The sequence below is a fragment of the Xenopus tropicalis genome, chromosome 7 (genome assembly GCF_000004195.4).
Source record: "Xenopus tropicalis strain Nigerian chromosome 7, UCB_Xtro_10.0, whole genome shotgun sequence".
Classification (NCBI taxonomy): Eukaryota; Metazoa; Chordata; class Amphibia; order Anura; family Pipidae; genus Xenopus; species Xenopus tropicalis.
Window position 1 is genome coordinate 111,968,351 of NC_030683.2, and position 25,124 is coordinate 111,993,474.

Sequence of the window (25,124 nt, forward strand, 5' to 3'; positions counted from 1 at the left end):
CTGGCACATCTGGGACGGTATGGGGGCGCATTACTGCCCATGGGATAGGGAGCTGGCACTTCTGGAAGGCGCCATTAATGTGGAACTATATACACAGGATTTGGAGCAACATATAGTTAGGGAAGGCAGGGCATATTTCTCCCCAGTTTCCAATGAGTTACACAGCGTTGGTGAAACAAGAGTCGATGCAACACAGAAGAAAACATGTACAACTTTTTGGAAACGTCTTACTGGCATAAAATTGTGAAAAGTGAAAATGGGGTTTAAATGATTTGCAAATCATCTTATTCTCTTTTAGGGTGAAGACACACAGTTACTAGTAGCAGCTACTTATCATGGCTACTAAAATAAACAATGCTGATCATTTACTGATAATTGTCTCTATGTGTGTTTTAGCAGAGGCAATTCTCAGTATTGTCTATGGCAGGGGATTTTCTGGAGTTTAGTAGCGTGTGTGTCGTCACCCTTAATTTACATTTTACACAGTGTCCCAACTACCAGGCTTTCTGAATCAAGGACACTGATCCATATCTAGGGAGAGCAATATATACTTTTTTCCTATATATACCTACACAACTGTAACCCTTTGTACGCTGTATCGTCTTGGGGCAATATGTACATCAGGGTTCTTTATAAATCAGATTGAGCTTTGTGAGTGTGTATTACTTGACTCTGGCCTGTAGGAGGCGCCAATAGTTTAGCCTTGGTTTGATCACTTTCATATTTATGTAATTATCACGGCTAATAAGAAAGAAACTAAAAACATATTTCTATTTTCATAAACATTATCTTTAAAATAAATGGTTGTTACGGTTTAGCCTTGCTTTATGGAGCATGTCTTAAAGGTCTGGACTGAATCTGCCACACCAGGTCCCCTGAAGGTGAATTATAGTGGCCCTGAATGAATTAGACCAATATATTCTCTGCCCCTCTGGGATTTTACATTCTGCCTATTAATTCCAATGCCTCTGTATATTTCCTTACTCTACTCTGTCCTCTTTGCTGCAAGCTGTGTTACACAATTACAGAGATGATATAAGAACTCGTTAGCCTTTTGTGATGTGAGTTTATTCATTGATGATTCATCTGTTGGCAGTCAATGTTGCCTTTGCTTAGAGGTACAGTATATCCCAGCCCAGTACATTCCTAGCCCAGTACATTCCTATGCAGTATATATACATACATACTGTACATACATACATACATACATACATGCACAGCAATTGAATATGATTTTTTTTAGCAACAAAACGGCACAATGCACACAGGGTTGCCATTTGTTTTATCCGTTTGGCTATTTATATTCTCTGCACTGCTGGCTCTGACTCCTGAGACATAGCAATGACCTAGAGAAACACTGATTCCTGCCACATGGTGTTAAGGGTCAGAGCCCAAGAACAGAAAGGAGTAAACAAACATTGCCTTCAGCTGCAATCAGATTTATACATCATTTTAACACCATTGAAAAATTACATTATGCAAATAAATCAGATTTTGGATGGAGGAGCCCTATAATGCCTGCAGGTGTGGATACTAGCGTTGCCACCTGTCTTCCTATTAATACTGGCCTTTAGAATGGGGGAGGGCCGTTATGTAGTTTGGGGGCGGGGAAATGGGCAAGCTAGGCCGTGGAATTAATGGATGGAGTGGTGAAATGGGCAAGCTAGGCCGTGGAATTAATGGATGGAGTGGTGAAATGGGCAAGCTAGGCTGTGGAATTAATGGATGGAGTGGTGAAATGGGCAAGCTAGGCCGTGGAATTAATGGATGGAGTGGTGACATGGGCAAGCTAGGCCGTGGAATTAATGGATGGAGTGGTGAAATGGGCAAGCTAGGCTGTGGAATTAATGGATGGAGTGGTGAAATGGGCAAGCTAGGCCATGGAATTAATGGATGGAGTGGTGAAATGGGCAAGCTAGGCCGTGGAATTAATGGATGGAGTGGTGAAATGGGCAAGCTAGGCCATGGAATTAATGGATGGAGTGGTGAAATGGGCAAGCTAGGCCATGGAATTAATGGATGGAGTGGTGAAATGGGCAAGCTAGGCCATGGAATTAATGGATGGAGTGGTGAAATGGGCAAGCTAGGCTGTGGAATTAATGGATGGAGTGGTGAAATGGGCAAGCTAGGCCATGGAATTAATGGATGGAGTGGTGAAATGGGCAAGCTAGGCTGTGGATGTGGGCAGGAATGGCAGGGAATTGGGCGGGGCAGTGGCTGGGTCTATATAAAAGGCTGTGATCTGTAGTGTAAGAGAGTCTGGGAAGGGAGGGATTATAGTTTTGTTAATCACAAATTTACCAACAGATATATTGTTTGTAATTTGTAATACTAGCACCAGCCCTAGCTGGCGATTTGCTGGGTGGCAACCCTAGTGGATACCCATGGGCAGCCCACTTACACTCAATGTTGGACTGGAGTGCCAGGGGCCCACAGGCCCAATTGTCTGAACTATTTTCTAGCCTCTTTTCACTAACCTACTCTTTATTTATGTCACATACACTCATCTATACTTTCATCCATATGAAGGGAAGGGCCCACCAAGAGTTTACCTGGTACCCAGTTGGGCCAGTCCGACACTGCTTATACTCACATAGCAGAAGCCAATCAGAATTCACCTGACACCATGATGGGAGAACTGCAACATGGGTAAATTACATGGAGGTTTTTTGCATGTTGCTCCATTCCCCCTGATAAATGAGCTTTAATGAGTATAAATTTCTTCCAGAGTAGGGCAGTAATGAAGAGTAAGAATTGTATCCTCTTCATGGGTGTTTTTGGCACTTTGTACACTACCCCGCATATAGAATTGCTGCACAGACCTGTGTGCCCCCCACCCGATTCATATGGGGCCATTTAGTGCCATTTAGTGCTTTTGCCCTTCTCTCCAGGGCCTAAGAAAAATAACCCCTTGTGTCTCAGCTTATTAACAGAACCTGGTGAGGAGTTTTTTACTTTCTTTGTTATTTGTTGCTGTTTGTATTCTTGGTTTGCGCAAGCTGTGGCGTGATCTACCCAGGCCTCCTCTCTGCCCTTTCTATAAATAAAACTGAGAAGTGAGAAATTATGTAACAAGTGAGATACGGGTTTAGTAACAGTAAGCTGAGCTGTCATTTATCACTTACTGAAACTCAGTGTGCACGTGCAACCCCCTATGTGCCTTCCTTACAAACAGTCCCCAAAGATAATCCCATTAGCAGCCCCCTCAATTGCACCTGAGGCATGTGCCTAGCATTGCCGCCTTTCTTAATTCTAAACCCAGTCAGGTTGCAGGGCCGGTGATGTTAGGGGATGGTATTGTGATTGCCTGGCAATCATGTCATTCAGTCCAGGTTACAAATCTAGAAAGGCAGTTTTGAAGGCTGTTGGGTACAAAACCGAATGGGTGGCAACCCTACATCTACCTCTTCTGCCTATCCCTACTATGGGCCCTAGGACTGCAGAACTATATTTAAAGGGGGTCCAGTTTAGGCCAACTGCCCTGGGCTGATAGTTGAACCCATTAGAAGAGCAGCTGTAAACTGAAGAGTGTGGGAATGCACCGCAAACATTCATTAGGCAAAACAGAGACCATGTTGTCCAACCAGCAACACCCAGCAGGGAGTTATAGTTAGGGTTTGTAGAGTCCTACTTATACAGGTATAATAGCCCTGTTCTGTTAATGTGAACTTTATTTGCTTTTTTATTTTACCCGTAGCTTCTTAGACATTATTGTTTAGTCAATGTCACTAAGGAACATCATTGTCTGCATGCATGGGTCATAGAAATATATAAGTATATAAGTGCCACAAGGCAATGGTTCCCAACCTTTTTTGCACCACGGACCAGTTTCAAGCAAGACAATTTTTCCAAGGACCGGGGATGGGGGGTGCGGCGCAACTAGTGCTAGTTAAATTTTATATTATGCACTTTACTATTAATATTATTATTACATACAGCTTAATAAAGTACTTTGGTCCTTGTCGTAATCAGTAGAAATCTTCCTGGGCTTCGTATAGCTATTGTCATGGCTGTGTAACGCCATGGGATCACAAATAATTGGGAGCAGATGTGGCCCGGTTCAGCACAGCCCACGGCCCGGCACCGGTCCCCGGACCGGTGGTTGGGGACCCCTGCCACAAGGGGTTAGGTCTCACCCAAAAGCATCCAGTCTATTTATTGGCCCCCAAAAGACTTTCAAATAGTTCCTGAAGTTAGCATCTAAGATACACGGTAAGATCCGGTTGCTTGGCGAGGTCAGCAAGCGAGCAGATCATCCCCCGATATCCCCACCCCGCGGGTAGGCAATATCGAGCTAATTCGGTTAGGAATAGATCGGTGGGTACAGGTGCCCATTGGTTCGGGGACCACATCAACGAGCCAATGTGATCCCCGATCCAACAAAAAATGAATCCTGCCCGATTGAGATCTGGACGATTTCAGGCCAGTCGTTAGTGCCTGTGAAGTTATATAGATGGGGGGTGGCACTGTATGGGGGAATAGGTGGTTGATTTGGGATAGAATGACAGGGCTGGTGGGTTGGGGAGATGGGGTGGCTCAGATTGAGAGAGGAAGAGTTTCTCCACTTGTACAGAGAGACAACGGCTGTCAGGAAAGGAGAAGTCAGAATGTGCTTCTTATAGGAAGAGGAAATGTTTCTGTGGATGTGGGAGAAATTTAGATAATTGTTGATATTCTCACATTATACTAGCAAGGGTGGAACTTTCATATTTAGCTCTTCTTCTGTCCATTAGTTTCATTTTCCTTTGTGACTTCTTCTTAGTCGTTATGCTTGGGATCTGTGTAAGGTTTAACTCGATGGGATAAATGGAAAAAGTAATGACATTTTCCATAGTGGCAGAAACCGTAATTCTGAGCAACATTTTATAAACATTAATTACAATTCTTCTGTAATTTTAAAGGTATTATTTAATTTAAAATTCCAACTGAAAACAGTATCTGTACTTTGCTGTTCTCTGCGCTGCTGGATCAGACTTCTAGCAATGTGGCCAAAGCCAGCCCCCCATTATTGTCCTTATTATTTGGCTGGAGTTATTTTTGCAGCTCTTCTATAATGTATTCTATAGAGAAGGGGATACAATGGCGTAGGCGTTTGTCGCGAAAGTGTAAAGCAAGCCAATGAGGAACCTAATATAGGGAGCACCAATGCACTTTTCATTGTTTACTGAACTTTTACTGAACAAAAGGACACAAAATGAATGGGAATAAATGCAACTTAGTGGCTGGACAAATGCTCGGCACGTGGCTAAACCTCATAATGTAGACTGAGTCCATTTAAGGCAGGGGGCTCAAACTCAATTTACCTGGGGGCCGCAGGAGGCAAAGTCAGGATGAGGCTGGGCCGCATAAAGGATTTCACAAAAAATTGGCTTTCAAGGGATAATGCAAGGCACGGCGGGCGGGAGCTGCTGATTGTGGAAATGACGTTATGCCATCATAACAGTTACTATGGGAAGACGTTCTGTGTGCACAATTAGCTCCTTAGCAGCTAATTGTGCACACAGAACGTCTTCCCATAATAACTGTTATGATGGCATAACGTCATTTCCACAATCAGCAGCTCCCGCCCGCCGTGCCTTGCATTATCCCTTGAATCGCAATAAAAATCGCGATCCATTCATTGCTTTTGAGAAGGCGTTGGTGCGGGCCACAAAATACTGTACCGAGGGCCGCAAATGGCCCGCGGGCCGCGAGTTTGAGACCCCTGATTTAAGGGCTTTGGGGGGAGGTCGGTCTTAGTGACTAATGGTAAAATATATTTGCACAACATCAACATCTCAGGGTTTTTCCCAGGAATCTATTGCCCAATCATGATGTCTGTATGGAAACGCCCCTTTGTGAGACTCTGCACTTATATTGCTGAGCACAGCACCATATTTTTCAGCTTATATCAGGTTATTTAGCTTTAAGAAACAAAGGTAAATGTACAGGCAGGGCAGCTTTGAACCCTCTAAGCAAATTCATGTACAAATGCTCAGAGATATTCTAAGAACTTTTGCAATTGATGAAGATGAATCATTATCACTTCTTGTTCTAGTTTTCAAGATATTCACAGTCTTTCAATTGATAACAGTACCACCTGCCGGTCAGCACTGAACTGCAAAACACACAGAGACCTTTTTTTTCATCAGGATTTACAGGTGACTGTAGTCAGTTTGCAGAATTGGCCAGCGGGTGGCACTGTTGTATCCAAGTCGAACTTGAAAAACAGCTAATATCTTGAAAACCAAATAGAAACTAACAAGAAATATTGTAAATATCAAAAGTGCTTAGAAGAGCACTCTGAGCAATTCCCTTTGAAGAGATTTAATTCAGCAGTAATTAATTCAGGGGAACTCTGGCTTCCAAACCAAAGTTTGTCAAAGATTGTAAGCTCTTTTGGGCAGGGCTCTCTTCACCTCTTGTATCGGTTATTAATTGCTTTATATGTTACTCTGTATGTCCAATGTATGTAACCCACTTATTGTACAGCGCTGCGGGATATGTTGGCGCTTTATAAATAAATGTTAATAATAATAATAATAATAATAATAATAAAAAAGAGTCCATATAACAGAAAACATTGATGTTACAAATTGTAACAACTTCTCCACAGCTTACAGACAGCATGCAGGAACTACATAACCCACAATGCATTGCACTGGGACGTTCCTTTCCTTATTGACATCACGTGTGCAGGGAATTGTGGGATTGGGAGGATGCAGGCTGAAGGCAAGCTCAGGACAGGCGACTACTGTTACATTTTATTTGAGTCTCAAAGCAGTCAGCCAGATCAGCAGGGGAACAGGGGGCGGGGCTTAGGGAACTATTCCAAACCAGATTATTACATTCAAATCACAAAAAGACTGCATATTGCAAAGTTGCTTGAAATTATTTTTATTCAAAAAGCTCAAGTTGTGTTTGGGTTGAGTTTCTCTTTGAAAGTAGTATCAGATGCTTCACCAGCATCCACCCAATAATAAGGCGTGGTGCAAATCCAGAGGAGACCCATACAGCAACTTGGTAGAAGACATCCCAAAAATAAAATAAAAAAATGATTGTATAATGAAAATAAAAGTGATAGAAACACTATTATCAAATCCAGAGAAAGCCAAGCCAGGCCCAACACAGAACCCATAATATGTTGATGTATATGGGCTGAAGCACATTGGGCCTCTGTTAATATTTTGTATCACTTATGAGTGTGTAATTCTTCTTTCATTATTCCGCAGTGATTAAATGTGATTAAACATTGTGATAGAACTCCTAATGTGCCGCGGCAGTCAGCTGGCACTGGGGGTATCGTACTGTCAGCCGGGCAGAATGAATCCAAGCTGGGATGGGGGCAGACATATTTGTAGATAATTTAGACATAATTCGACATTTTTGAGTAGTTTTTAAATCAAAGTAAAAGGACTGGTAAAGTATCAGAGTAAAAGAAAAGGCTTTTTTTTTCGGTTCCAAAAAAGCAAAACTCTGCCAATTTCGGGAATAGAAAGTGATTAAAATTTTGCCCTTTTGTTCTGTCAAGTCAGATAATTATTCCACCACAAAGATCTGATATGAATATTCTTCTTTTTCTTTATTTGTATATATACACTTCATATATAGTGGCAAATGGTTTACAGAGACTGTATATCATTCATATCAATCTTTAGCCTATGTGAGCTTGCAATCTAAGGCCCCTATTGCATTCACTATGGTCAGTTTTATCAGAAGCCAATATCAATTTTTGAGCGTAGATGAAATCTGAATTACCCCAAGGGAAAACATACAAACTCCACACACATGCCCTGGCTGGAATTAAACCCAGGACCCCATGGCAGAAATGCTGACCTGTGCTGTACATAACACAATAGATCCACAGACATATTCCACTCAGATCTATGGATACAGCCTTGGCCAATTAAAGCAGCATAAAAGCTCCCATTCATTTGTATAAAACACCATTGTATATTACAGACTTTATCTGTTATCTGCTATGTAACCTGGGCCTTTTCTCCTAAGTAAGTCATGTATTAATTCTGATCAGTCTCCTGCAAGCGGTTTAATGAAAGCAATTCTCTGATTGGTGGTTATGGGTTATTACAAGTGTTGATAAATGAGGCCCATTAGGCTGAAAATAAAGGTGCCAATGTGCAATGAAAGGATTTCAGTCTTTATATTCATTTTCCTCCGCAGGTTCCTGCTGGATCTGCACTTCGGTTTCCTCTGACTGTGTGACAAACAGGACTCGAGCACTGGGCAGGTCGGGGGGCAGATCTTCTAGATTCTGGTATTCGCTGATGTGGTTTAGGAGGATGAGGCCAGTGGCAATAAGGAGGATTGCGGAGAGAATTAAACGGATGATGTTGCCTGTGGTGTGATCGCCTAGCCGGAAGCAAAGTATAACAGATATTAGGGGTTTCCCTGGTTGGAGGGGGAAGATATAGTAAAAAGACTGAGCAAGCAAGGTATAGTGTTTGCTTTTGGTAATTAGTGGACTAATTAAATGCTGACAAAGGCTCAATGCACATTTACTACCTCCAGCTTTTTCCTTTGAATGTTTACTCAGTGAAAGTTTGCAGCAGAATATATATAGGGTATAATCTACCCCCTGCTGTAAAATACAAGGATATACCCCAGAGGGCTTATTTTACACCAAAAGTGAGGTGTTCAATTTCAAATGCAATACACCATTTTTCTACCCATGCAGTGTTTTCCTCACAATTGTCGTCGTGTGGATTTGAACTTGGTAAAATTGCATTTGATTTGTTAAATACCCCTCTAATTGTAAAGAATTGGGCACAGGTGCACCCAAAATTGATGGCATGGTAACTGCATCATTTCCAGTACGTGCTATTAAAATGATTTCTGCATGTGATTCCTGTGACTCCTCTGCTGTGCCCATCAGGCCCGGACTGGCAATCTATGGGGCTGCTGTAAAGTGCAATAGACAGTCACTATTTATTGGGCTGGTGGGGGCTGGTGGGCTTTTGGGCACTTTAAATACCCAGTCCTGACCTGGTTTCTATTGGTGCAGCCTACAGTAGGAACCCTGGGCTCCCCCTCATCAGAACAGAATGAACTGTTCAATGGTGTTTGCTGCAAATACGGTATGTACATGTACAAAGAGTTTGTTTAATGAATAGCATCAGTATACAAAAATTGGTCCTTTTTTGTGCAATTATGGCTGTAAATGACTGAGTTCCAGGATCATATTTATGTTGCAAGTCTGCAGGATGGTTGCTTTTATACAGGCCATGGAACTGCTGGTTAACTACTTATATAGGAAATACAGTATTGTCCCCTCAGTTGTAATACAAGGATACTAGAAGTCACTGAGCAGTTCCATGATTAGTCGCCCGCGACAACGAAGATTTCTCACGTGGCGACTAATCTACCCCTGTGTCACTGCCCTTAGAGTAAGAGAACCTGAGACAACTGTGAGAAGGGAGGTCAAAGAACCAGTAAAAAAAAATGCAGGAGCAGTGTAACACTTACGTTTTCCCAGGAATATCATGTCACTTAATTCAGAATAGGCAAAGTCAGTACCAAGGCGTATCCGGTAAATGCAGTAATATTTTTCATTCAGGTCCCTGATTGTGAATGTTGCTTCCTTTGTGCCCACTGTTTCCTGTTCGACCATTTTATTTTCCCTCATTAACTGGAACCAAAGCCGAGAGTAGGTACCAGGAGCGGTGCAGTGAATACTGACATTTCCATTGTCACTGTTAGCAAATTCCAGAGAAACTGAAGGTTTGGGCAGGTCTGGGAAATGTCAGAGCAAAAAGTCAGAGTTAAATAGACGACTATAAAAGATAAAGGGTTTTTTTATGAAAACCAGTGCAGTGTCAATTTGCGATTTCCATTGCGTTCATTTTGGAGCACTTGCACTCGCGGATGTGTTCATCAATGTTGCCTAATTTCCATTATTACACCACCAATCACTGTGGTATTTGACTTTAATAGAAAGATTTTACAGTTTTATTCAATCAACAGAAACATACAGATTGCATTGATTTAATAATCAGGGCCAGTCATATTTTGGAACAAGTATCAGTGGGCCACATTATGGGTGTAGCTGCCTTTTGGTGCACAGGTCAAAATGGACAACATTTAAGGCCTTATTTATAAAGCCCCTGGGTGCAAGAGTCTGCCATTAGTGCTCATCAACAGAGGACTTGCGCTGCACTTTTAGGCAAAGACTGCAGGTCTCTCCAGTCTGTAGCAGAGCACAGAGGCCTTTAGCTATTTGCACAAAGCTCCATGCAGTGGGCAAATTGCAAAAAAATAGCCATTTGCTGCCTTTTTATGCACTTTGTGCACTTTGTGTTTATAAAACACTGAAAAGATTTGCACCATAGTGGCAGCTATTGTGAATGAGGTGTGGGGTACAGAGTTATAGCAGTAGGCCAGTCTTGGAGGCACAACATTTACCACGTTTGACTGTTTAATAGTAGGCAATGAGCACAATTTCCATTCTACATTTTCCAATTTCCATTTTTCCATTTTGTGAACAACATTATGTTGGCAGCAGATGGCATTTTTCGCAGTGAAATAACATTTTTCAACATTTATTCTTATCTATTGCTGGATTCAAGAGATGCATAAAAATTACTGTTTCCCATTGCAGAGGTATAAATGTAGCATTTTACCTTTAATTCGTATCATCAGGGGGTCACTGGGCTGAGACTGAATTACTCGGTTGTTTTTCGTTTTCTTATACCAGCACATATACTGACCGGCATTTTCCTTTCTGATGCTTTGGATCTCATAGGAAGTTGTATTGCTGCTGGCAGCAGCTTCTTTAACCAACTTATAGTCTTTGTAGAGCATAAAGATGATATCCTCATCGGAAGCACTGCAGGTGATTGTGATGCTGTCTCCAGAGTGGACAATTCTCCTTGGTTTCACAGAGATTATTGGCTCAGGCAATGTGTCTGCCAAATGAGAAGGGAAAGGTCAAGTATACACACAAGTGTGATGTTACCTGATGTTACAGTAAATATAAACAGTTAATATATGTTTCTATTGATGAGTGTAGTTCTATGTTTTATGCTGGATCTAGCTTAGCCTGTGATTGGATAGTTCCCCCCATTAATTGCCTGTGGATCCACTTCCTTTTACTTTTAGGTGAAAGTTTTAAAAGTGACAAGGTGCCAAAAACTACAGGGCAAAAGTGGGTTTTTTGTTGTGAAAGAAAACAGTGATTACACTGTAACTAATCCATCACAACTGGCAGCAAATCGAAAAGGCTCCATTGAAGGCACCTGAGCAAAATCTATGTTCAGGGCTAAATCTGCAGAAGGAGTTAAAATCCCTATTGTTTCTACTTCCATATCTGACGATTCAGCCCTAAACATCAGTGTAGGGTGGGAATGATGTTTCGTGCGACCAATGGTCGCATGAAAGATTGAAATTGCTACGTGTATGGCCACCTTGAGTCAGGTTAGGTGACTTTATCCTTGAGGCTAATCAAGTGGTTAAGATGGCACCACAGATCATTCCAGATAAATATGTTCAAGAAGTAGAACTGATTAGAGCCAGGTCTGAAGATTCTAAATCTAGAAGTTAGGAACTGTTTTGGTTACTATTAAACCATATTTTCCACAAGGAATATCCTTATAGTACCTCTCAATGGGGGATTTGTTCTATAGATTTGAATGAAACTAAGGAATGTTGGGAGTTTATATTAGACAGGAGCTATAATACTAGCTGCTTCTGACTGGTTTTATTTACATTTAATTGAAAATTTGGGAAAACTCATTCACCAACTATATTATCTAGAACATACTATGAAATGTAGGTCACTGGTCAATTCCTTGGTAAGAAAGATAGGCACTAATTTATTGTCCTTCAAAACAAGTGTTGACATATTCTCATTGGCTGTAATTACCTTCTTTTAAGGCATCTCGCTTTGTTCAGGCTGACCTAATGTTTACCTACAATCATTTGAAAGGAACCAATTGCTCACACACTCTGGATTAAGAAATTGGTCATGAAGTTGCAAAGAAGTACAAAAGCTGGCCTGCAATACTTTCTTCCCCCCAAAACCAACTGATGTTATTATTGCTCAGCCAGTGGGCTAATGGCTAAACTATAGCGCAATATATACACCCCAAAGTAGTGTCTATAAAAATATAACAACACACACCATTACAACGTGCTATACTTTCCTGATTGTAATCTCACCTCGAACATAGATGTGTTCAGGGTCACTAGGCTCTGAGCATGATGATTGGTCACAGTATTTACACGTGTGCCCTCCAGAGTGGTTTTGTGTGACCTCGTTGATAGTAAATTTTGATTGACTCTGCTCTCTTGTCACGTTAGTTTTGAGACATGTAAAGAAGAATGTCTTTGCGTTCCTGTATGGGGTCTCACAGAGAAAGCTGATTGTGTCCCCCTCCATAATCACATCATCAGGATCACTTGTAAATAATGACACGGAGGGCTTTGGAAGATGTTCTGCATTTCAAATAGAGAATTCAGAAAACACAATGTGTTAGACTTGTTATATTTAACAGATTGAAGTTACTCATTTTCCTGTGAATTTGTTCTGTCACATTAAAATGGAGATCAGTGTAAATCATGGTGCAGTGTTTTTCAGACTGCGAAACCACATCACTTCAGGACCACTTACACATCTTATGGGGTCCGAGTGGAGTCCTGGTTAGTGGCCAGTCTTCTCCTTTACAAGCTGCAAGCGGGGGAGAATTAAGCCTGTAGAACCAACCAATGCTGTGATCTTGGCAATTTCTCTCCTATGAAAGCTAATGGCATGGGGGGGGGGGGGATAAGCCCTGTGACTGGAACCAATGCCCTGCTCAGGAGACACTTGTCCCAGAAGCTGCCATGCAGGGAGGTGCCAGCCTTTGAGGGGTATGGCCAGAGGTGAATAGTTGGGACCACTATGTTAGGTTTGCCTTCATGTGGTGTGGTGGCTTGCCAATTTTGTTTGTCGCCATTTTGTAATTAAAACTCATGTTTTCTGAAAATACACTTACTGGCATTGATACTAAACTACTTATGAAACAGGGGACCAGGGAATGTGCATTGATCAATCTCCCCCTCTCTTGTGTATGTCTGTAGCTAATTTTGCCAAATCGGTCACACTTCCAGTGTACTTGTATATTTTACTTTTTGTGGAGTCCTTGCTGCTGCCACTACTTCTTCATAGGATGTATTTAAAGCTCCAATAACACTGCACTCTCATTGAGCTTGCTTTCTGTGCTGGCAATGTTCATTGTACTGTATGTAACAGGAATTGAAGTAACCCAACTTTTAGACACAATTGTTTGTTTGTGGTTTTTGAACTATTTAATATTTTGGTCTGTGGCGTACCAGTTTGGTAGCCAGACTGGTATCTTGTTGCTAGGGTACTACTTTCCCTAGCCACAAAGCAGTGGTTTCAGTTGAAGGCTGGTGGTAGAGCTTGTGTTATATGAAAGACCTCCCTCTTTAATTAAGGGGCAAAACCCAATTGCCACAATTGCTCCTGGTGCATCAAACAGGATACGACTGTGCTTGTGTTGTGACACAAATCGGGTGCAAGTTGTATGTAGCATCTTTAGAGTGAGGGTTATATCTCTGGAGCACATATTTATCATGTCCTATTCCCATGTCAAATGTTCAATGGCTTGAGAAGGCTGCACCACTGCAACACAGCATGTAACTGAGGTTACAGTAAGAAACAATGCTATTCTGAAGAAACACACTAATAATTCATTTAAATGTATAATATTAATAATACCAATTAGTGAACACAAGACCTGGCAGGACTACCTAACCCTCTCCAACCTTGTGGGGTGAATGTTACACAGAACTTGTATAGAATGAGTACGAAGTCTGCTCCATACTAACCATCAGTTACACTCACAGCCCATTTAATGTTAGCAGTCCATCGCACAGGGAAAGAACATTGTTATTCAAGCAGAACTAGTGGAATGCAGACCTTGCCTTCCCATATACTCACCACTCAGTGCTGGGTGATTCATGATTGACAGATGGCCTGAAAGAAACAGACCAAATTAGGGAATCTCTAGGAAATGTTATCTATATAGAAATAAGTAACAATACTTTGCAGGGCCCTCATACAGTACCTGGCTCGTGTAAATGGTACATAATTACTCCAAGCATGAACATAGCCTAACCTGAATCTAGAGCAAATGTAGGGTTATTTTGCCATTGCTTAGCAGGTCTGGTTCTTTAGATTCAGACCAGTGTTGGAACCCAGGGGCCCACCAGAAAACCTTAGACTCTAGCCCCGCCTTTTTTTTCTCCTTTCCTCACCCAAACTCCTTTTTCTCCTAGTCTCTCTTATTTACATGCTAGCATCTATTCTTCCATCTATTTCTCCTGTTTCTTCCCATTCAGAAATAGGGAATGACCATGAAACAGGCCAAATGGCCAGGAGCAGGAGGGCCCACTGACACCTGGGCCCACCGGGAGTTTTCCTGGTATCCTGGTGGGCCAATCCGACACTGATTCAGACTAATATCCCCATGATAACAAGGAGCAGATGCCCGGTTGGATCTTCCTTGATGCACTGCATTGCCACACGACTAGTGTGAATCAAAAAGATTCACAAAATGGTAAAAAATCCACAAAAAGGCAAAAATGTTGTGCGCACATCATTTTTGCCTTTTTGTGGATTTTTTACCATTTTTGATGGGGGCAACAATTTTTTGTTGTTTTCCATTTTGCGTAACGTGGAAATTCGCCGTGAAGGCCATGCCTGCCAAATTATTTCGCCCATCACTACACATGACACCTCATTTGAGATTCGTTTACAATTGCAAATCAGAGCAGATTATCTGTGGGGCTTTGCGCCATGATTGGCCAAATATTACTCTACTGGCTGATATAAGTAAGTGTCAACTTTGGCGTGGGTGGCCATATTGCATACTATTGGTACTCGTGGTGTCTGGATACCAGGGTTCTCATAGGAGGAGGTTTTCTCCAAGTGCACCTTTATTTATATGTTCTTTTACTACTAATAACATTTATTCCTACAGCTTGGGCATAAGTGCCTTTATGTATGTACATATGTTACCAGAATTACAATGCTTCTTATATGTTACGATTCTAAGAGGTTGAACATAAGGTACACGTAAAATTGTTCTTTCAGATATACTAATCTGTGCATGTAAATATACCATTTCATTTATTAATCTAAAGGGACAGTGGCCAGTGATATGGTCTTCAGGTGGATGTTTTTACATGTTTTTAAAGGGGTTGTTCACCTTTGAGTTATGTTTTAGTATGTAGAGAGTAATACTCTGAGGCAATTTACAGTTGGTCTTTGTTTTTAATTATTTGTGGTTTTTTACTTATTTCACTTTTTGTTCAGCAGCTCTCAAGTTAGGAATTTCAGCAGTTATCTGGTTGCTGAGTTCAAGTTACCTTAGCAACCAGGGAGTGGTTTAAGAGTTATATACTTATAGGACAGGACCTGAATAGAAAGATAAGTAATAAAAAGTAACAATAACAATAAAATCATAGCCTCACAGAGCAATAGTTTTGGGGTTGGAAAGTGTCAGAAGGCAAATGATTGAAAAAGTATAAAAAATAAATAAGCACTGGTTCACATATGTTTGTGAGTATATTTATTATTGTTTATAAATAATAAAACAATTGTTGGTTTTACACAAGGAGCCATTATTTAAATCCCACAGTGAACAGATAAACGACATTTATACTTGGTAGAAGCAGAGAGGTGCAGTTCAAGAGTGTGACTAAATTCTAAGTGGCCTTTACATATAAGCACAGAGCACTTTATACTGGTCTGTAAATTAACACAAATTGTCGGCACTTTATTGTTTTTATGGCACTAACAATTGCATGGAGAACTTAAATTGACTTGAATTGAATGTATGAATATACTACACTATAGATCTCTATGTTTCTTTTTTTTTTCTTGTTTTATGTGTTTTGTGTTTCTTCTAAAATATACCTGGCAAGACCCAGTCTGATTGTCTAACCAGAAGGGGGCACTACAATCCTACAATCTAGGCAGAATAACAATGCCGGGGGATAGCATACATTTAACACTGAAGACATATATTCACTGCCTAATATATCAGGAACTAGTGCTATAGACTTTGTCTCTGCGCTTTCAATGTTTTCTTGCTGATCTCTTAAAATGCTCCGGAAATCATATGTCAGTTTGTATGCAGCTGGTTGGCTTCTTGCCCTGAACTATTTGTGATTAGCGATTGAACAACAAGTAGAACAGTAGTATTTGTGTTTGGGTTTAGTTAAATCTCAAGTAATCGATTCTTCTTCATGTAAAGTACAAGTGGTGGTCAAAACAGTCTATTTCAGGGGGGTTTCCCCATAGTTGTTTCTGCAATGGGCTAGATAGTGTTGTTTTGCCTGGCATAGAAGAGACTGTGCCAGTACAGTTATGTGTAAGTAATTAAAAATGGAAAAGATGAAATAAGATAAGGGTAGCTGAGTTGGCTATGCCAACAGATCTTCCATATTAACTGAGGATGAAGGGAAAGACAACTTACAAGTCTGCAAGGGTAGTGAGCAAACCCACACAGAGGGGGATGTGAGCAGTGAGGTTGGGGAATGCCCTTCCTAGTGATGTTGTGATGGCAGATTCTGTTAATGTCTATTAGAGGGGCCTGGATGAGTTCTTGAACAAGTATAGTATCCAAGGCTATTGTGATATTAAAATCTACAATTAGTTTTGATGTTGGTATATACAGTTTATGTATGTGAGTGTATAGATAGGTCAGTGTGGGTCTGTATGTGAGTGTATAGATAGGTCAGTATGGGTCTGTATGTGAGTGGATAGATAGGTCAGTATGGGTCTGTATGTGAGTGGATAGATAGGTCAGTATGGGTCTGTATGTGAGTGGATGGATAGGTCAGTGTGGGTCTGTATGTGAGTGTATAGATAGGTCAGTATGGGTCTGTATGTGAGTATATAGATAGGTCAGTATGGGTCTGTATGTGAGTATATAGATAGGTCAGTATGGGTCTGTATGTGAGTGGACAGATAGGTCAGTATGGGTCTGTATGTGAGTGTATAGATAGGTCAGTGTGGGTCTGTATGTGAGTGGACAGATAGGTCAGTATGGGTCTGTATGTGAGTGGACAGATAGGTCAGTATGGGTCTGTATGTGAGTGTATAGATAGGTCAGTGTGGGTCTGTATGTGAGTGGATAGATAGGTCAGTATGGGTCTGTATGTGAGTGGACAGATAGGTCAGTATGGGTCTGTATGTGAGTGTATAGATAGGTCAGTGTGGGTCTGTATGTGAGTGGATAGATAGGTCAGTGTGGGTCTGTATGTGAGTGTATAGATAGGTCAGTGTGGGTCTGTATGTGAATGGACAGATAGGTCAGTATGGGTCTGTATGTGAGTGTATAGATAGGTCAGTGTGGGTCTGTATGTGAGTGGATAGATAGGTCAGTATGGGTCTGTATGTGAGTGGATAGATAGGTCAGTGTGGGTCTGTATGTGAGTGGACAGATAGGTCAGTATGGGTCTGTATGTGAGTGGATAGATAGGTCAGTGTGGGTCTGTATGTGAGGGGATAGATAGGTCAGTGTGGGTCTGTATGTGAGTGTATAGATAGGTCAGTGTGGGTCTGTATGTGAGTGGACAGATAGGTCAGTATGGGTCTGTATGTGAGTGTATAGATAGGTCAGTGTGGGTCTGTATGTGAGGGGATAGATAGGTCAGTATGGGTCTGTTTGTGAGTGGATAGATAGGTCAGTATGGGTCTGTATGTGAGTGGATAGATAGGTCAGTATGGGTCTGTATGTGAGTGGATAGATAGGTCAGTGTGGGTCTGTATGTGAGTGGATAGATAGGTCAGTATGGGTCTGTATGTGAGTGTATAGATAGGTCAGTATGGGTCTGTATGTGAGTGGATAGATAGGTCAGTATGGGTCTGTATGTGAGTGGATAGATAGGTCAGTGTGGGTCTGTATGTGAGTGGATAGATAGGTCAGTATGGGTCTGTATGTGAGTATATAGATAGGTCAGTGTGGGTCTGTATGTGAGTGGATAGATAGGTCAGTATGGGTCTGTATGTGAGTGGATAGATAGGTCAGTGTGGGTCTGTATGTGAGTGGATAGATAGGTCAGTATGAGTCTGTATGTGAGGGGATAGATAGGTCAGTGTGGGTCTGTATGTGAGTGTATAGATAGGTCAGTATGAGTCTGTATGTGAGGGGATAGATAGGTCAGTGTGGGTCTGTATGTGAGTGTATAGATAGGTCAGTGTGGGTCTGTATGTGAGTATATAGATAGGTCAGTATGGGTCTGTATGTGAGTGGATAGATAGGTCAGTATGGGTCTGTATGTGAGGGGATAGATAGGTCAGTGTGGGTCTGTATGTGAGTATATAGATAGGTCAGTGTTGGTCTGTATGTGAGGGGATAGATAGGTCAGTGTGGGTCTGTATGTGAGTATATAGATAGGTCAGTGTGGGTCTGTATGTGAGTGTATAGATAGGTCAGTATGGGTCTGTATGTGAGTGGATAGATAGGTCAGTATGGGTCTGTATGTGAGGGGATAGATAGGTCAGTGTGGGTCTGTATGTGAGTGTATAGATAGGTCAGTGTGGGTCTGTATGTGAGTATATAGATAGGTCAGTATGGGTCTATGTGTATATGCTGGGGTTCACTTGGACTTCAATCTTTTGCAACCCAACTTAACTATATAACAACGTAACTATATAAGAATACTAGTAGAACAGAGGGAGCAGCTTTGGCCATAATTGGTACCTACAAACAAAGAGTTGCGCTGTTTGCCTTTTTTGCCTGTAGAGCAGTGGCTGTCAGAGTTATTTAGTTCAAGTTCCCCTTGGAGTTTTAACATTTGGCCTCGCCCCCTTAGCTTAGAAATCATTAGTGCATTAGTCATTTGTCCATAGTTACAAGAATATCTAGAGCAAAAAAATAAGTTTTCAGCCCAAATCCCACACCAATTGAACTTTCAGTTGAAATTCTAGCTGTATCTAGGAGAGCAGATCTAGGAGAGTCGGCGATACATGGGTCAATAAAACCAGCCAGCTCAGCCCATTGAAGCCCACTCACCACAACATATTGGCCCATGCTGAAGACAAAAAACATCAGCCAGATATCTATTGGGCAGGTTTAAATATCCCATCAGACATCGGCACATGGACTTGGCCCTTCCCTGACAGGTGTGCATAGCCTGCATATGCCTAGTGGCCAGGGATCAGCCCTATTTAGCCCCACACCCAAGTGTCCAAATTGTCAACCTGATCAAATGAGTGTATCTGTTTGCCTATGGCTCCCTGTACTGGCCTTCAGATTGAGCCCTCTCCTGCATCACTACTCCAGGCCCCTCAAAGTGGGCCAGCCCCACCATATCAAATCACACTTTCCATAGCACTGTAACAGTGTCCTGACCAGTGCCGGGCCAAGCCGGCCAGGCACCCTAGGCAACCTGGTCAGCTTGGTCCGCCCACTGCCAACACCCAACCCCACCCACAGCTGCCTCTTCTGCCTATCCCTAATTCTGGCCCTGGTGCTGACAATGCACTTATGGTGGCAGAGCTTCATGAAAGAAAGTTTCAAATAGTGCACCCCCAGTTAGGCATGTCTGGGCACCAAGTGCACCCCCAGTTAGTCATGTCTGGGCACCAAGTGCACCCCCAGTTAGGCATGTCTGGGCACCAAGTGCACCCCCAGTTAGTCATGTCTGGGCACCAAGTGCACCCCCAGTTAGGCATGTCTGGGCACCAAGTGCACCCCCAGTTAGGCATGTCTGAGCACCAAGTGCACCCCCAGTTAGGCATGTCTGGGCACCAAGTGCACCCCCAGTTAGGCATATCTGGGCACCAAGTGCACCCTCAGTTAGGCATGTCTGGGCACCAAGTGCACCCCCAGTTAGGCATGTCTGAGCACCAAGTGCACCCCCAGTTAGGCATGTCTGGGCACCAAGTGCACCCCCAGTTAGGCATGTCTGGGCACCAAGTGCACCCCCAGTTAGGCATGTCTGGGCACCAAGTGCACCCCCAGTTAGGCATATCTGGGCACCAAGTGCACCCCCAGTTAGGCATGTCTGAGCACCCAGTGCACCCCCAGTTAGGCATGTCTGGGCACCAAGTGCACCCCCAGTTAGGCATGTCTGGGCACCAAGTGCACCCCCAGTTAGGCATATCTGGGCACCAAGTGCACCCCCAGTTAGGCATGTCTGGGCACCAAGTGCACCCCCAGTTAGGCATGTCTGGGCACCAAGTGCAGCCCCAGTTAGGCATGTCTGGGCACCAAGTGCAGCCCCAGTTAGGCATGTCTGGGCACCAAGTGCACCCTCAGTTAGGCATGTCTGGGCACCAAGTGCACCCCCAGTTAGGCATGTCTGGGCACCAAGTGCACCCCCAGTTAGGCATGTCTGGGCACCAAGTGCACCCCCAGTTAGGCATGTCTGGGCACCAAGTGCACCACCAGTTAGGCATGTCTGGGCACCAAGTGCACCCCCAGTTAGCCATGTCTGGGCACCAAGTGCACCCCCAGTTAGGCATGTCTGGGCACCAAGTGCACCCCCAGTTAGGCATGTCTGAGCACCAAGTGCACCCCCAGTTAGGCATGTCTGGGCACCAAGTGCACCCCCAGTTAGGCATATCTGGGCACCAAGTGCACCCTCAGTTAGGCATGTCTGGGCACCAAGTGCACCCCCAGTTAGGCATGTCTGAGCACCAAGTGCACCCCCAGTTAGGCATGTCTGGGCACCAAGTGCACCCCCAGTTAGGCATGTCTGGGCACCAAGTGCACCCCCAGTTAGGCATATCTGGGCACCAAGTGCACCCCCAGTTAGGCATGTCTGAGCACCCAGTGCACCCCCAGTTAGGCATGTCTGGGCACCAAGTGCACCCCCAGTTAGGCATGTCTGGGCACCAAGTGCACCCCCAGTTAGGCATATCTGGGCACCAAGTGCACCCCCAGTTAGGCATGTCTGGGCACCAAGTGCACCCCCAGTTAGGCATGTCTGGGCACCAAGTGCAGCCCCAGTTAGGCATGTCTGGGCACCAAGTGCAGCCCCAGTTAGGCATGTCTGGGCACCAAGTGCACCCTCAGTTAGGCATGTCTGGGCACCAAGTGCACCCCCAGTTAGGCATGTCTGGGCACCAAGTGCACCCCCAGTTAGGCATGTCTGGGCACCAAGTGCACCCCCAGTTAGGCATGTCTGGGCACCAAGTGCACCACCAGTTAGGCATGTCTGGGCACCAAGTGCACCCCCAGTTAGCCATGTCTGGGTACCAAGTGCACCCCCAGTTAGGCATGTCTGGGCACCAAGTGCACCCCCAGTTAGGCATGTCTGGGCACCCTTTTTGAAGGGTAATGTTACACACAGCAGCTACAAACCCCAAGGGAGGTGACAAAACAAGCCTAAACACCCCCCTGTATACGCAGTTGGCAGTTGCCCTTGCTACCCCTGTCAGCTCCTCACTTCCTACAGCTGACATCAGCCAACTTTTGAGAAGAAATAAGGGGCAGCCATAATGCAATCGCTTATCACTGCTGAGATATCAGCCCATGAGTTTGCACTCCTTTAGAACAATTAGCCCTTCTCAAGAAAAAAGATAAATAGGGAAGTCATTGTTGTAGCTGGAGTTCTGATCTAGGGCGTATTAGTGAAAGAGTGAAGCAAGAGCTAACAGCAGTCTGCCAGAGGGATATTCACCAGTCTTTATTCACTTGTATAGAGCTTTAGAAGCGTAATATTTAATGGATTCTTTGATAAATATGTTCCTAAAAATCCCAAGTGAACAAAGACTGGTGAAATTTCCCTCTCGTGCATTGTGCTTTGCCCTAGATTTGCTCTTTCATAAATATACCCCTCTTGTTACAGCCCCAGAGGGAATTAGCTAGGATAATACCTCATCCTCCCCATCCCTCTCTATGATTTTACTTTCTCAATGACTTTTAATATTTACCCTTAATAAAAACAGATCAAACACATTTTCTATAATGAATTATACATACATTGATCATGGATCTCAGCATTAGTAATTCAGAAATATTTTTGGTTGATAACTTTAGCCCATATGTCATTTATCAAGGTCCCCAGTGGCATTCAAGTGTGTAGGTGTCTGATATTAATATAAAGTAGCCAAACTCCCTGCTAACGTTTAAATGATGTTTTCTGACCCCCTAAGAGATCACTAAAGCCCCATATAAAGAAAGCCCATGGTGCATTGAGAACACTACATACCTAGACATAATTAAAACAAATGGTGCCCCTGCTAGTGAGTAGGCTGTACTCAGTGAAGAATACTCCGTGGTTACCACTTCTACCCTGAGTTTGATGCTAACCTAGGAACGATAGGCAAGGACGTTGTATGTGGGTTTCCCCTGGGCACTCTGGTTTCCTTCCACACACCAGGAACATACATGCAGGTAGATTGGCTCCTAAATTAAAAAGTCCCTATGGACCTTACTTGTTTTGTTCGCTCCCCATAAAGCAGAGGGTTCTATAGAAATAATGGATAACAGATATATAGAAATGTGCTTACTTTCCTCCAGAAGTAACTGCAATCATCAGCAGAATCCACTACAGAAATAGCTGAAGATGCCAGTTTCATCTGATCATTGCTTCTTGAAAAGCAGAATTCTTACCGGGCTATGCTGCAGCTGCTAGCAGACATTATTCAGCACAGTGTAGGCAGTGTATAGACAAGGAGAAGAAGAGAACAGATACTTACAGACTGTAATAATCATTAGCACACTAAGCGGTGTCATGATGACTTCTGCCAGTTCCTTGCTGTGCTGTGTTCTTGCCCCCAGTGTTTTCTTATAAGGAACTATCTCATCCACTCAATCTGAAACTACAATCTTTTTTTATATAATCCTTGCTTCCTCCTTGGTGATTAGTGATGGGCGAAATGTTTCGCCAGGCATGGATTCGCGGCGAATTTCCGCGTTTCACCATTGGCGGATTGTTTCGTGAAATGGATGAAAAAATTAGCCGGACGTCCAAAAATTGTCGCCGGCGTCAAAAAAGAATAGTCGAGGGCATCAAAAGAATAGCCGCGCGACTAAATAATAGCCACGGGCGACAAAATAATAGCCAAGGACGACAAAACATTTGTGCCCCGATTGGTCAATTTTACTGTCTGTCAAGAGAGCTCTGATTGGAGAAGCCACAAAAAGATCCAATCAGAGCTGGTTACAGCAGAACCGGAGCTGGCAGGAAGGAGGAATGCAACAAGATTTCCCAATGTTAAAGGTTCCAGACCAGTGTATAAGGTGCCAAGCAGGTTTGGGAAGGCTTAGCTTCCCGTAGCCTTATTGAAAATCCGCCTATGGCGCCTTTCAGCCTGGCAGTTTCCAGTTGGATGAAACATATGACTGAGTTCCACAGGAAATACCTTAAGGTGCCAGTACTGGCGATTTACAGATTCTCTAGTGCCCGTTGGCAGTAAGGTTATACCTACTTTTTCAGTCACCCTGGAAATAATTTGTATTATTTTTGTTGCACAGGCATATTGCACATGGATAAAAACATTTTCATTTGTCCCTCTCCCTCCCACCCCTCTGGTTTTGGAGGTAAGATTTTCTTAAGATGTTCATACGCCTCTAACACATTCCGGTGTCTTGATTTTATATTGTTAATTTCACCAACTCCAGGGGGCTGATTTACTAACCCACGAATCCGACCCGAATTGGAAAAGTTCCGACTTGAAAACGAACATTTTGCGACTTTTTCGTATGTTTTGCGATTTTTTCGGATGCTGTACGAATTTTTCGTTACCAATACGATTTTTACGCAAAAATCGTATTGGTAACGAAAAATTCGTAAAGAATCCGAAAAAATCGCAAAACATACGAAAAAATCGCAAAATACCGATCATTACGAAAAAAACGCAATCGGACTCCATTCGACCCGTTCGTGGGTAAGTAAATCAGCCCCCAGGTGTGTAAGTGGTGATAAAATTGCATCTATTATCATCCTTAATGTGTTTTTGGGTTAACTTACCCTTTAATAAAGCTGTTCTTTCTAACTGGGCCACTTTTGGCAATTCCTTTTCTATGGTTTAATCAGGGTTTTAATGATTTTTAGACTTAAATTATAGAGATCCAAACTAGGAAAACACCCCTTCTCCGGAAAACCCCAGGTCCCATAGCTGTACAACTATTAACAAAACACTGCAATTCATTTTATAGTATGTATATTTTCTTATTTTCATATTAGTAAAAAAAAATATATATTAATGAACCATTATAATGTCATGTTATATAGTGATGATTATATAGGGATTATCTCACAGACGTGTTCCTGGAGAAGGAAACACAGGAGGGAATGACATTGGATGGATAAGTGAGACACTAAAAGAAACAAACCCCTCTGCAAGCCAGAAGTGATGGCATGTTCTGGGGTGGGGACACTCAGGAACCACAAGTGGCATCAGCAATTGTCATGTTAATACATTTTGCGTTGGGTACCTGCTTGACCACTTACACAGTTAAGACATCAGGGCTTTTTTACCCAAATCCTGACAGCTTTGCAGCTATTCCATGGGTACCTGACCCGCTGTAGTGTTGGACTTGTTGAGCAAAACTTTCCCTTTTTTGCTATAGTTTATACAGGAGCAGTGGCCAGCTCCATGTTGTAGCTCCCACCCTTCCCAGCAACAGTCAGGTGATCCCAGTGGAACCAATAAAAGGGCAGCGATGTGGGGGTTTTAACCTTGAAAGCAAGTAAGTTTCAGGTACAACTCAGTCCCTGTGCATAATGTACAATGAAGCAGTGGAATTCTTAATGAATCAGATGAGAGTGAGTGTAGGACTGGCCAGACCGGGGGTGACTGTGACGCAGTTGGGCAGCTTGAAGTATATTGCAATATATGGACAAACAGTCCTTGGTTTGTATAAAGGGGAGGGCATTTCCTAGTAGCTTAATGCACAGAATGTCTTAATGTCCTATATTTATTGATAATGGGTGAGTGCAGAGGATCTCTTGTTGTTGTCTGTATGAATTTTATGGTCACACCCTCATTGCACCTCCGCCTAATGGTTTATAATTTAGTCGTGAGCACAAACTTCCTTTTTTTACTCTAGTTTATTCTGAGAACCTGGCATCCAGGGGTCACTCTCACAACAATTACATAGTAACATAGTAAGTTAGGTTGAAAAAAGACATATGTCCATCACGTTCAACCTTAATGCCTA

At 42.9% G+C, this 25,124-nt stretch overlaps 1 protein-coding gene across 2 annotated transcripts; it reads right to left on the bottom strand.

Moving 5' to 3' along the window:
• Positions 1–7,535: 7,535 nt before the first annotated feature.
• Positions 7,536–22,785, bottom strand: xilr2 (Ig-like receptor 2). Of its 2 annotated transcripts, none has more exons than XM_002938518.5 (6): positions 22,658–22,785; positions 13,937–13,972; positions 12,154–12,429; positions 10,617–10,901; positions 9,463–9,729; positions 7,536–8,349 (listed from the first exon to the last, which is right to left on the bottom strand). In XM_002938518.5, the coding sequence occupies exons 1-6, from the start codon at positions 22,692–22,694 to the stop codon at positions 8,132–8,134; spliced, it is 1,119 nt and encodes a 372-aa protein (XP_002938564.3). In that variant the 5' UTR covers positions 22,695–22,785; the 3' UTR covers positions 7,536–8,131. The 2 variants fall into 2 exon arrangements, with proteins under 2 accessions (XP_002938564.3, XP_031762297.1); XM_031906437.1 differs by lacking the exon at positions 22,658–22,785 and adding an exon at positions 22,469–22,625.
• Positions 22,786–25,124: the final 2,339 nt, after the last annotated feature.

Excerpts from the sequence above, each read along its gene's own strand:
- xilr2 (XM_002938518.5), bottom strand. The coding sequence starts at position 22,694 with ATGACACCGCTTAGTGTGCTAATGATTATTACAGTCT. Across the intron at positions 13,973-22,657 it reads GCTAATGATTATTACAGTCT|GCCATCTGTCAATCATGAAT; the intron begins GTAAGTATCTGT and ends TGTTTCTTTCAG. Across the intron at positions 10,902-12,153 it reads TGAACACATCTATGTTCGAG|ACACATTGCCTGAGCCAATA; the intron begins GTGAGATTACAA and ends CTCATTTGGCAG.